This window comes from Vombatus ursinus, unplaced genomic scaffold (genome assembly GCF_900497805.2).
Source record: "Vombatus ursinus unplaced genomic scaffold, bare-nosed wombat genome assembly UNPS02014877.1, whole genome shotgun sequence".
NCBI classification, from domain to species: domain Eukaryota; kingdom Metazoa; phylum Chordata; class Mammalia; order Diprotodontia; family Vombatidae; genus Vombatus; species Vombatus ursinus.
In genome coordinates, this window is record NW_020954655.1 from 2482352 (window position 1) to 2495291 (window position 12940).

The 12940-nt window shown below is 34.8% G+C and overlaps 1 protein-coding gene across 3 annotated transcripts in view; it reads left to right on the forward strand.

The window, feature by feature from the left end:
- The window catches only part of REV1 (REV1 DNA directed polymerase), a 126376-nt gene that overhangs the window by 81606 nt on the left and 31830 nt on the right, over window positions 1-12940 (forward strand). The window contains exons 2-5 of one of the 3 annotated variants that reach the window (XM_027842569.1): window positions 726-921; window positions 2843-2960; window positions 10916-11044; window positions 12702-12856. In XM_027842569.1, coding sequence (XP_027698370.1) covers window positions 774-921; window positions 2843-2960; window positions 10916-11044; window positions 12702-12856 — 550 coding nt within the window. In that variant the 5' untranslated portion in view covers window positions 726-773. Of the gene's footprint in view, window positions 1-725; window positions 922-2839; window positions 2961-10915; window positions 11045-12701; window positions 12857-12940 lie in introns of all 3 variants that reach the window. The other 2 variants (XM_027842567.1, XM_027842568.1) reach the window with 2 other exon arrangements.

Here is a 12940-nt window from a genome sequence, read left to right on the forward strand (position 1 = left end):
TTTTAGACAACCCTACCACTAAGAACCTGAATGTAAACTCCCATGTATGCTGTAACTGCATATTACTCATTTTAAGGCATAGCGATCATAACAAATTCATTTTTTGTGTGTTTCTACACACAAAATGAATAGGCTATTCCTTATTGCAAGGTTCTATTACAAATAAACCAAATCATAGAACACTTACTTCATTTGTCCAGTGCCTCATATTCCTCTCTCCACAGTTTTCTGATCTTTGTCCTGAAGCTTATTATTAAATATAATATCATCAAATTTTAAAAAGTACTTTTAGAAAAATAGTTTTAGAATTAAATGGCTCCAACTGTCTACAAACTTTTTAAAAAATCCTATTTCCACCTTCTGGACTATTTGCTGGTCACAATGTTAGGGAAGATAGCATCTTGGATTCTTTGTATAAAAACTTCCAACTTCTTATTAGCCACATTGAATCTCTTTGTCTAACAATATTGCTGTCAATTTTCATCTGTGCCTTCACTTTGAAGCAGCTTCCTGAATGATATGCAGAAGTACCACTTTCACATTGATGGCCTTGATGTTCTGAATCAGTTTAAAGTTCATGGTTGGGGCATTTTACTTCTCCCAGGATTCCCAAGATGCCAATGTTTCCCACCCCCTCAGCATCTTCAGTTTTCATTCTAAAAGAGCAACAGTTTTTAAACATCGTATTAGTCACAGATTTATTCTCAGCGATTTCTTTTTCACAGACTTGGGTCCTGGCCTCTGATTTCTCCAACCGTTCCTCCACATTCACCATGTGCCCGTCTAGTTTGTCAAGTTTTGATGAGCAGTTCTCTACCTTGCCCTCCAGTGAGGACAGTGTGTCCCTGCATTGCCCTGAATTTCACATGAAGCAACTCTATCAGCTCATGGAGGGATCCACTCTGCTGCGATGTGGAAAAGGTCAGCGAGCCCAGTGAAGATAAACAAGATGGCACTGCATCTCAGGCCAGGGCGTGGGAATGCATGGACCAAAGAAATTGTTCTTCTCATTCTTTACTTTGGGCATGATTTTTCTCTAATTTGAAATTTCAAGTGTCTTTGGGTACTTAGTGAGGCTTCCAAATATAAAAATGATTTTTAAAAAACAAATAAATTTTTAGGGACATAAACTAGTAAGAACACTTTTGAAAAGCAACTGGTCACCCAGTTAGTCTCTGTTCACATGTTGCAACACTTTTTTGGCTTAGTGGTTCCCCTCTGTTGACCTGATAGTTTTGTATTTCTTATAAAATTTCAGTTTAGAATCATAGAATATTGGAGCTGTTCTTTAGTTTTAAGATCCTTCAGAAACTTTGAACATTTTGCCTTGTAAGATATTGCCACGTAAAAGCTAACTTTGGAAGAGTATAGCATATGTTAGTGTAGTGTACATGAGATCATAGCTCAAGTTCTATAGTATTTGCTCTTTCTTAAACAGGTTCAAGTTTTGCATTGAGATTTGGAAACTGAAAGTTTGATTGGAGTTTATTCTTTGTATATATGTATGTCCTTGTGTGTGTTTGTATTCAGTAAATACTTGAAATTGGTTTAGTGAGTTGTGGGGAGAGTAGTCACTGTACTCTGAGTAGTTGTTGAATGTCACTAAGCCATGTATTTTGTCAGGTTCCTTAGGGCTGGCTAGTTCATGTAACATAAAATTTGTGAATTAAACAGCAAAAATAGTTCATGTGTAAGTTGTAGTGATCTCAAAATAGAATTTAAGGAATTAGCAGATGTGATGTCTTTAGGTCTTGTTTTACCATCTAATGTTATATTTGTTTATAGTAGCGTAGATGTGGTGGAGAGTGTTTTGTAGAATGTGCAATGTGTTTTTTTTATAGCAGGCGCTTCTTGAAACCTAATAATAGCATCCTGAGACCTGTAACTGAAACTGTTTTATCTGCTGTCTGTTTCTGAATTACTAGTGAATCTGAAGGTTGTAAAGGAAGTAAAGTGGCAAGCAGCCAGGAGGCTCTAGAGTTTCTCCTTTTATGTAGTTGTTTGTGTGTGTGTGTGTGTGTGTGTGCGCGCGCGCGCACATGCATGTATGTAGTCCTTTTTTTGTTTTGCTCTTGCTATTTAGTGAATACTGTATTTGGTTTTTAGGTCAAGGGGTAATTGGTGAATTTGTAGGCCTATTAGCCAAAATCTAGCAGTGTGTACTCTAAACATCTAGTATTCCCTTGACCTTGAATGTTGTTTATTGAACATGAATGGTTAACTCTGCCACAGATATACTTGAAAAGAAGAGTGTTATTTTAGCTGATATTTTATTGTGATATTTAAGCTGGAGTATGATCGGGGGTGGAGGGAGGGACTAAAAAAAATCTGATAATTTTTTAGCACATATTATATCAAAAGGGTAATATTTATTCATTATGTTGCTATTTTACTTTAATTACTAGGAAACATACTTTAGGAAATTTATCGTTTCCATGGATTAAAACTTGACGTCCTTCACAGGAGAACTCCCTTTTAAAGAACTGTGTACAGGTGGTTTCACTTTGTGATCTCTGGCCATATGTGTTGATCTCCAGAGATTGTGCTAATGGAGAAATATTTATTTTGTAAAAAGCTTCAGTGGCTCATGAAGGTCTCTATAATAAATGGGTACTTTTCATTTTATAATAATGACCTATTTTTACTTAATTGTAGGTTAAGATAGACAAATAATAATGGAGCACTGTATTTTTCCTTATTTATAGTGATGTAGCTCCCAGTGGTTGGAGTTGCAGTTTCATTTATTATATGTTGTTGAATGAAAGAAATGGAAAACATCTTTTTGAACTAAAATTAAGCTTTTCTTACCTATAATTATAACAATCTATTATTTTCAAAGCAGATAGAGTTCCTGATGTACCAGATTCATCACTGTTGGAAAATCAGGATTCTGCACAGACAAATGGAATTGACTCTGTTTTGTCCAAGGCTGAAATTGCATCTTGTAGTTATGAAGCCAGGTATGTGGAAGTGGGGTGTGATGTAGACTGTATAAAAAAATGGATTTGTGAAGATGATGATACATTCAACAGTATGTTAATTCTGATGCATACTGGCTTTGGGACCTCAACATCTCCCTTCATCCCTCAGTGGCTGGAGCAGTTTTCTAAGACTAGAACATTTCAGAAAAGGATCTGCTCTGTCTTGGTGGACAAATAACTTGCATTTAGAGTACCACAAGTTGAATGTTTTTTTGCTAGGCAGTGGGGTTAAATGACTTGCCCAGGGTCACATAGCTAGTAATTGTCAAGTGTCTGGGGTCAGATTTGAACTCAGGTCCTCCTGACTCCAGGACCAGCGCTATATCCACTGTGCCACCTAGCTTCCCTGTCCCTCACTTTTTAGCTATGGATCTTTGGACGAGTCACAGAACATCACTCTATAGTCAGAAAACTTGGATTCAAATCTCACTTAGATGCAAGCTTTTATGATCCTCCCTGAACTTCACTTTCATCATCTATAAAATGAGGAAAAAACCAGCATAGAACTGCAGCATTATTCTGTGAAAAGAGTGCTGTGTTTGCAGCGAGAAATTGTGCTGTGTTATTTATGCCATGCTGTCAAATAAGATATATTTGTAAAATACTTCAGAAACCATGAAATGGTCCTGGATTCAACAAAGCTATGCCAGCTGTGGGCAAGCTCTGACAGGTTATCCTATAATGGTAAAGCTTTGCATATGGTCGTGACAGCTAGCTATATGTTTCCTTTCTGACCCAGCCTAATTAAGTAGAGAGGCTCATCACTAGTAGACTGGTTATTTGGTGGTGAATTCTTTGTCCACAGCAGCTATTGATGAAATGAATAGAACAAAATGGCACTTAATCATATGTAGCTACTCTTCCACTTCTGCAGTGATAAAGCCAGAATATACTGAGAATCACATAGATTTTAGATCATTTGTAAATATATATTCAACTTGTGGTACTCTAAATGCAAGTTACTTGTCAGTGACCAGCAAGTAGATAAACTTCTGGAGCAACTGAATTATATCAGTCTTGACATTCTTAACTATAGATGAAGCCAGAAGACAAAAGGAATTTGGAACTAAATGGAAAAGTAATCCACAAGTTCTCTTTGCGCTTAGTCAAGGAAAGAAGTTGGTAGAGTTGTTTTTATGGTGTATCCACAGGCAACAGATCATAAGAGGTAAAAGGGATCTTTGAGCCCATATAGTAAACTATAGACCCCTCTCCTTTTACTGAAGGGAAAGCTGAGGCTTAAAGAGGATGAGTGACTTATCCAGGGTCCAATTAAGCCAAATTTCGCTAAGGGCATTTGGAGGGAAAGAGGATCTAGAACAACTTTAGAAAAAAAGATAAAGTAATTGAAAAAATTCTGTAAAAATTTTTCCAGTAAATCTTTTTTTCTGTCAGTGAGTATAGAGCCATCACATTAGAACTCTTAATATTAAAAATCACACATGTGCTTCATGAGGAAGTAAAAATGGCACCAAGTAAACGAAGGTGGAAAGAGCAGCTGAACTAAACAAAGTGCACACAGAGTAGGGTCATGTCAGAAGTAGCATAATTGTGAGGGCATCAATGGTCTGATGCTCAAGATAACAGAAAAACACGATACAAAAATACTGAAGCAACATCACAGACCTATTATCATAGATAAAAGGTGATCTCTACAGAATTCGCATCTCTACAAAATCTCTGAGATTATTGTATACGTATATAGACTTCTTTATGAAGAAAAGAACAGGCTGGCATTTTACAAAACAATATCGTACTTAGCAGATGACTATACAATGACAAAATTGATAGGATCAGGAAATCCAAAATGTCACTGTAATGTCCGTGATTTTAAAAGCATTTGATGTAGTAATGTAAAATAATGCTAATAAAGGTTTTTCATCAAGATGTTTCCCATGAATATTTTTAAAAATCATACAAGATTCCTTGAAAGGTATAGCATCAAAGATAATTTTGTTTGCATACTCTCTGATTATTTATATCTAATGAGACATAAAGCACTGAGGTGAATACTCGCCATATTTTTGCAGATGACTTGATGCTCATTGAATAAAGCACTGAAACATAAAGCCTCCTACATGAATTTGTAATCATTCAAATAGTTTGACCTAATTATCCACACAGGAAAAATCAAGTGGATGAGGATACCTGTTGTCCAAACTATGATACGCAGTTATATGAATAATCCTACAAAGATGGTCTATATACATCTACAAAGATGCATGTGTATCTGAGCTAGACACTGTGAAATGAAGTGGTCACATAAATTGAATAGGAATAGAAAGAAGTCTGGATTGCCTTTTGAAAATTGTATAATGCCCTTAATGAATTCAGCTTCTGCTGCCTGAAGGTTGTTGTTGTTCAGTTGTTTCAGTTGTGTCCAACTCATTGTGACCCGTTTAGGGTTTTCTTGGCACAGATACTGGAATGGCCATTTCTCTTTCCTTGCCGTTTCCTTCTCCAGCTGATCTTATAGATGAGGAAACTGAGGCAAAATGGTTTAAGTAACTTGCCCAGGGTCAGACAACTAGTAAGCACCTGATGTCAGATTTGAATTTAGGAAGATGTCCTCCAGACTTCAGTCCTGATACTCTATGTGCTCTACCACCTAGCTGCCTAAAGCTTAGGTTAAATGAAATGTTTAATATCAATATGCTCTTGTGGTTTTTTTTTGTTGTTTTTTTTTTGTTGTTGTTGTGTAGTTATAAGTTATGGAATGCCATAATTTACCCCGTCCTATACCACCCTCCTCACCCCCAAAAATGTTGCAGGCCGCCTAGATGGCAGTGGAGATAGACGTTAGAAACAGTATAAAACAGAGGTATCAAACATGGAACCTGCAGACCTTATGTGGCCCACAATACTCCTGTGTGGTGCCTGAACCAGATTAAAATGTAATTGGGGAATTCTTAATAAAATGAATAAAAACACAGTAAAACATAATATTTAAGTGGTTTGCTCAGTTTATAATTCAGCCTGCAGATGTGGTTTAGTGGCCCTCATTTCTACTTCAGTTTGATACCACTGGTGTAAAGGATAAACCACTCCAGTATCTTTGCCAAGAAAAAACCAAAAGGGATCATGAAGAGCTGGACATGACTGAAACAAGTGAACAACTACTGCTACTATTAGTTAGTACTATTCCTCTAAGATTTAGCTCAAGATCCACCTCCTATAAGAAGTCTTTTCTGGTACCACCACCCCTTGTCTTCCCTCCGATTACCTTCCATCTTGTATCGGTGTAGTTGTGCATGTCACTCCCACTCTTTGCCTTTCCCTGCTTTGACAGTGCTCTGTACATGGTTAGCACAGCTTGACCAACTAGTATCCACTCATTGTGGAGGGATCTGGAAAACATCTTCAGTATGTTGTGGGAACTCTGGAAGATTTACAGGGGGACATGGGCAAGAGTTACACAGGCTAAGGAAGAGTGGATAAGTTGTCATCTGCTCTTTTGAAGCAAATATTAACATCAGTGGAGCAGTAGCATTCATTGTCTCCAATCCCTTTGAAGCAAGAATTGAGGAAACCAAGGATCCTTCCTTCTTGGTACAGTTTTAGCAAAAAGAGAATGCTCTCATACTCTATAGCTGCTACAAGAATTCCTATTAGATACTGCCATTATCAAGGGACAGGTAAGTGGTGCAGTGGAAACAACACTAGGCTTGGAATCAGAAAGACCCTTTCATCTTCCTGAGCTTAAATCTGGCCTCAGACACTTTTTTTTTGTGACCTTGGGCAAGTCACTTAATCCTGTTTGCCTCAGTTCCTTATCTGTAAAATGAGCTAGAAAAGGAAAGGGCAAACCACTGCAATATCTTTGCCAAGAAGAAACCCAAAGAGATCATGAAGAGTTGGACATGACTGAAACAAATGAACAACTACTGCTACTATTAGTTAGCTCTAAATAGGAGTGGAAGGGTATTTCCTTTGAGAGAGCAGTAATTAATAATTTAGCAGTAATGCTAAAGTCCTTAGTTAATCTGACCTCCCCCATTATTCCTAGTATCTTTTGGCATTGGTGATGGCTTTTAATAATCCTAACATTATCCACTCCAGTCTTTAGGCTTCATTTCATATCTTTGTTTGGTCCCTTTGTTTTCAGTCAGGGTCTGTAGTTGTCAATCTGGGCACCAGCTTGTTTCTTAAAAACTATAAATAGTGGGATGAATAACATGTTAGTTGCAAAGATGACATAATAAGCAATTGAAATGTGTGGTGGAATGCTAGGAATATTGTACTTGGAGTTAGTAATTAGCTACCTAGGTTTGAATAATGATTCTGACACTTAATAGCTTTGTGATCACTTTAACCCAGCTGAACCTCAGTTTCCTTGTTTGTACAATAAGAATAATATCTGTTCTGTTTATCTAACAGTTTTGTGAGGAACCTGTGAGATATAGCACATGTGAAGTACTGTGCCAGTTTCAGTGATTAGCTGAGATAAAACAATTATGTGAAAGTCAATTAGCTTCAATAGTCGCTAAAGTACCACCACAATTTGGAAGTGTTCTTAATATTGAAAAAAGTCAGAAGGAGAAAGCAATTCATCCAAGTTGATAGAATAATCATATTTTCCAATTCTAGACGTTGAATAATGAGCAGATTTATTGTGTGGGCTCTAGGAGACCGTTAAGAAGGTTTTACCTGAGAGATTAATTCCACTTTTAAGGAGTGCCATCTTGAAATGTCATGCAGAATGGTACAAGTAGGAAGCAGAGAAAAGGAAAGTATATATCGAACTTAAATATCTATCTATCTATCTATCTAACTTAAACCAGAAGATGAGTAGGTAGTGTTCTGGACATGGAGACAGGAAGACCTGAATTCAAAATCCTGCCTCAGACACTAGAAATGTGACCCTAGTCAAGTCCCTTACCTTCTCTGTGCCTCAGTTTCCTCATCTTCAAAACGAGAATAATAGTAGCAGGTACCTCTGGATTCTTTAGAGGATCAATGAGACGTCAATGTAAAGTACTTTACGAGGTCTGCTATTAGTATGTGTCTTCCATTTCTGTCAGTGAATAGTAAGTAATGAGTAAGTCTTATTGCTCTTATCTCTTTAGAATCTGTTGTCATTTTCAGTCATTTCCAACTCTTTGTGATCCCGTTTGGGGTTTTCTTGGCAAAGATACTGCAGTTTATTGCCATTTCCTTCTCCAGCTCACTTTACAGATGAGGAAACTGAGGTAAACAGGGTGAAGGACTTGCCCAGGGTCACACAGCTAGTGAGTGTCTGAGGCTAGATTTGAACTCTGGTCTTCCTGAGTTCAGACCTGGCTCTCTATCCACTGTGCCACCTAGCTACTCTCAAAAATTATATCAGGCTTAAGCTACATAATAAAAAGTACTCCTCTCTAAAATGAAGGATTTGGATTTGTCAGCCTCTGAGTTCTCTTCCAGCCCCGATTCTGATTTCTAAGTGTCTTGTCTTTCCCACACTTTTGGAACATTGGATTGCTGCCTTTGGTTTTAAATACCTCTCTTCTGTTTAATTTAGTGGCTTATTTGTTCACCTGTTTGGCTTAACACCTTACTTATTGAGGAAATACATTGTGTATAAAATACTTTTTAAATATGCCTGGAAATCAACTAGTTTTTTCCCTCCAGTATAAGTTATGTACAATACCAGGGATATGTTTTACTTGTGATTGTCTTTATGAAAAAGGAATTCTCCACATTTATTAGGGTCCTTTTGGAGATTGTGACTATCCCTTTTGGTGCTTCTCTTTCCCCTTTTACCATCCCTCCACCAAAAAAAAAATATATTTTTCTTACTTCAAATGACGTTTTTGTTTCACTTATCTTATTGCTACCTAATGACTTTTCAGGTTTCTTTAACTTAATTTTGGTGTCTGGTGATCCTGTAGTCTTCATTGTGTTGTTGCATTTGCATTCAAATGACTATAGCTAAACATATATGAATTAGATATGTGTACAAATCCAAGAATATATTAATTATTTTAATATTTTATATACCTTGTTATTTAAAGGAATCCCGTGGCAAGTGCTTTTTATGAAGTGAGTTTTCATCCCTGTAATATCTTTGTCTTTGTAATACTTCCAATTTATATGGCATCAGACATTGAGTTGTTTAACATAACTGAATTTTCCAAATAACTGTTATATTAACATATCTGATATGAATCTTTATAAAGGCAAGAGATTGTTACCTAATGCGTTCTATAAATAATTTAGTATAGTGAGCAAAATTTAATCTTAAAGATTTGGAATCAAGTTGTAGAGGTATTTTCTCACCGTCTTTGCTGGGACTTACACACTATTATTGTTCCCGTCCCTTGTAGTTCTTTTCTCTGAAAGATTGCTGTTTTAAATTCATCTGAATAAATCAAGTTGTTTATTATAGTTACATATAAAGTAAAATTCTTTGAGTTCTGAGTGATCTGAAGTTTCTAGAAGGTCTCTGGTTGTCAATTCATATCTTTTTCTTGAAATAGTATACAACTGGATATGGATTTCATTGTTTATTGACTAGGTCAGTGACTTTATCTCTGAATATATACATATATTAACTTTTAATTATATTTATGTATGAATATGTAACATTTTGAAACACTGTGTTCCTATCTGTAACTTTTTTTGGATCCCTACAAATTAATATAATGAAGATTTTGTTCATTATGTACAATCTTATTTATTTTTTTTTGGGCAAATGGTGCAAATACTGAAAAAATATATAATGCAACATTTAGGTATATAGTAGAATTTAAAATTGCTGTTTTCATTTGGGTCGCAAAAAATCCTGGCATCTAGAGTGATGCTTTATCACATACAATATAATCACAGATGCTACTAGAGTCTGGAATTACTCGCTCGTGAATTAGGTGCCTGAGCATGTTTTATCTCTTTTTCATAAACCCTTGTTTTGTGTGGTTTCTTAATCTTTTACATCTTTGGAGATGGTACATGTTGGCTGGGGAATTCTTTGATAATAAGTTTCTATTTTTTGGTTTTGGTATTAACAGTGTATGGTATGTTAGTATCTCAGCAAAAGGGACAGAAGTATGAGCCTCAATGGAACCAGCCCTTCTCCCTTAAAAAGTTAAAAAAAATCTCAAACCAGTTGCCAAATGTCATATCTTGCAGTGTTTATGAGTTTTATTTTATTCTTGTAGTACCTTCAACAGATCCATATGATTTTATAATTTAAAAAGTGTAAAGAATAAGATAAAATTTTTAGACACTGTTAGTGTGGGAATTTGTTTTGTTTACCAATATATATTTGTTATAATTTTCTTACTTTCTTATTTTCCAATTTAGGTGGGAATGGGAGGCAGGGAAGGTTAAGTATAAGGTAGCAAAAAAACCTTTTTTAATGGGCAAGGTCATTGAAACAATTTTTAAGAGATGAAGAGAAGACAGGGTCAAAAGAGAGAATAGGATAAGTGGGGAGGTAGGATAGGATGAAGGGAAATATACTTAGTTTTTCACAGCAGGACTACTGTGGAAGTGTTTTGCATGACTGTACATCTATAACCTGTATCAAGATGCTTACCTTTTCAATGAAGGTGGGTGGGGAGGGAGGGAGAAAATTTGTAACCCAAAGTTTTAAAAACACATGTTAAAATAAAAAGATGAACAGAAGAGAAAATAAGGAAAGTCAAAAAAAGAATCAAAGGATAGCAGTAACTTTGAAAGTTGTATGTCTAGTACTCTTTCCTGTTCTACTTTGTATTGGAAATGCCCGTTTTATTTGTTATTTAAATTCCAAATTTTTAAAAATGTAAAAAACACCCAGTCATTCGGAATTGTTAGGTATTTTTTAAATACTTAATTTTGACCACTTAGAGTACCTATATTAAAATTCTAAATCACTGGCATAAGGAAAATTTTAAAGGCATTTTTGATATTTTTATTTTGAATTAAGTAATGTTTAACATAATAGATTTTTGTACTTTCATTTTTTTCTTCAGACAAGTTGGCATAAAAAATGGAATGTTTTTTGGTCAAGCCAAACAACTATGTCCAAATCTTCAAGCTGTTCCATATGATTTCCATGCATACAAAGAAGTTGCCCGGACAATGTATGAAACATTAGCAAGGTAATGTGTAAAGTATAATTTTATTTTTAGATGTTTGTGCTTCATCTTTTAATATTAATTATGACCTAGCTTAAATCAGAAGGAGTCCTTCTATCCCATCCTACCTAGAGTTTTCTGAATGTTTGACTTGTTAAGGAATAAAAAAATATAGATGTAATATATTATAAATGTAAACAGAATGTAATATGTGAGTTATAAATGTAAATAGAATGTAACATGTATTATAAATTTAAATGTAATATAAAAATGTAATAGCATTTTTTAACTGTAAATGAACCAGCTATGGATTACAGCAATTTGAAATAATTTGAATTTATGTTTAGTAAGTTTCTACTGATTTAAGTGAATTTTGAAATTCATTTTTCATACTTTGATTTTCAAATGAAACTTAAAGGTCATTCAAATCTATTTGACCACCAAATGCTAAAATTCTTTTACAATATCCCTAGCAAATAGTCATCCAATCTCTACTTTAGTTATTCTTTTTAAATGTCACTGAATTCATTTCTTCAGCAAACAGTTATAAGCAACTTTTATGTGCCAGGTTTTATTCTAGGTCCTTGAAATATTAATAAAAACAGTGAAATTTTTTTTCTTAAGGAGCTTATATTTTAATGGGAGAGAAATCACAGAATAAATATGAGTATGTATTGAGGGTGCTAGCAGTTGAAGAGGATTGGAAAATATGGAAGGTTTTTCTCGAGTTGAATCTTGATGGAAGCTAAATTCTGGAAGAAGTGCATTCTAGGGCATGGGAACCCCATCAGTGCAAAGGAACAGAGTCAAGAAATGAAAGGTCATGTTTGAGGAACAGAAAAATGACTCATTTTGCTGGTTTGTAGACTGTGAACACATTTGAAAGTAGCAGAAGGAACTTTGCCTGTCTGACTTTGGACCACTACTTTTAGAATCCCACCTTCTGATGTAAAATAAATCTCATTACTCCTGAGATGAGATTTACATGATAACTCTTTGGAAAATTTGTTTCTGTATTTTTATTAGGAAAATTTTAAAGATTTTTAAAATATGACTTTTCAAGATTCAAACCATCATTATTCAGAGGAATACTGACTAAAGGCAGTGAAAAAGGGAATTTGTGAATATTGTCTTAGAGTGATCAGGGAGGAGAAGTGGTCAATAATTTATCTCCTATTCTCCATTTTCTTTTTACTTTCAATTCTTCTAGTAAAGAACAGGCAAAAATTATTTTTTGAGTAATCCTATAGTTCATTTTTTTTATTAAATATTCTATGTTTTCACATTTCTTTTATTTATTTTTGGTTATACCTAATTCACTCAAAACCCTTGGGCTGTTCATATTCATGCATATGGCTTCAAGTGTATGTTCCATATGCAAAAACTTGGAGTGATTTTTTTAAATTGCTGTTAATAAATTGGAATTTAAAGAAAACTATTTCAAAGTTTTAAGAGAAAATTATTTTGAAAATAATTTCACTTATAGTAGCATACAAGGATTCTACAAATTAGGTTGTCCTGTTAAAAATATTTAGAATGATAACATTTCTTAGTATTTTAAACTTGTAAGAAAAAAAAATTGGAAGAATTATACCAAAAAAGACTTTATTTGCAACATGTTATTTCTGACAAATGGTGAGCTGTTCCTGATGACTTACTCCCTTTTACTTTGTGTTGCTAGCTATACTCATAACATTGAAGCTGTCAGTTGTGATGAAGCACTAGTAGATATCACTGAAATCCTTGCAGAGACCAGACTTACTCCTGATGAATTTGCAAATGCAATCCGAACTGAAATCAAAGACCAGACTAAATGTGCTGCTTCTGTTGGGATGGGTTAGTATGTTATGTAACTTATTTTTAGATAGCATTTTTGGGAACATTTCTTCTTGTTACTTCAGTCCACTAATATCATCTGTT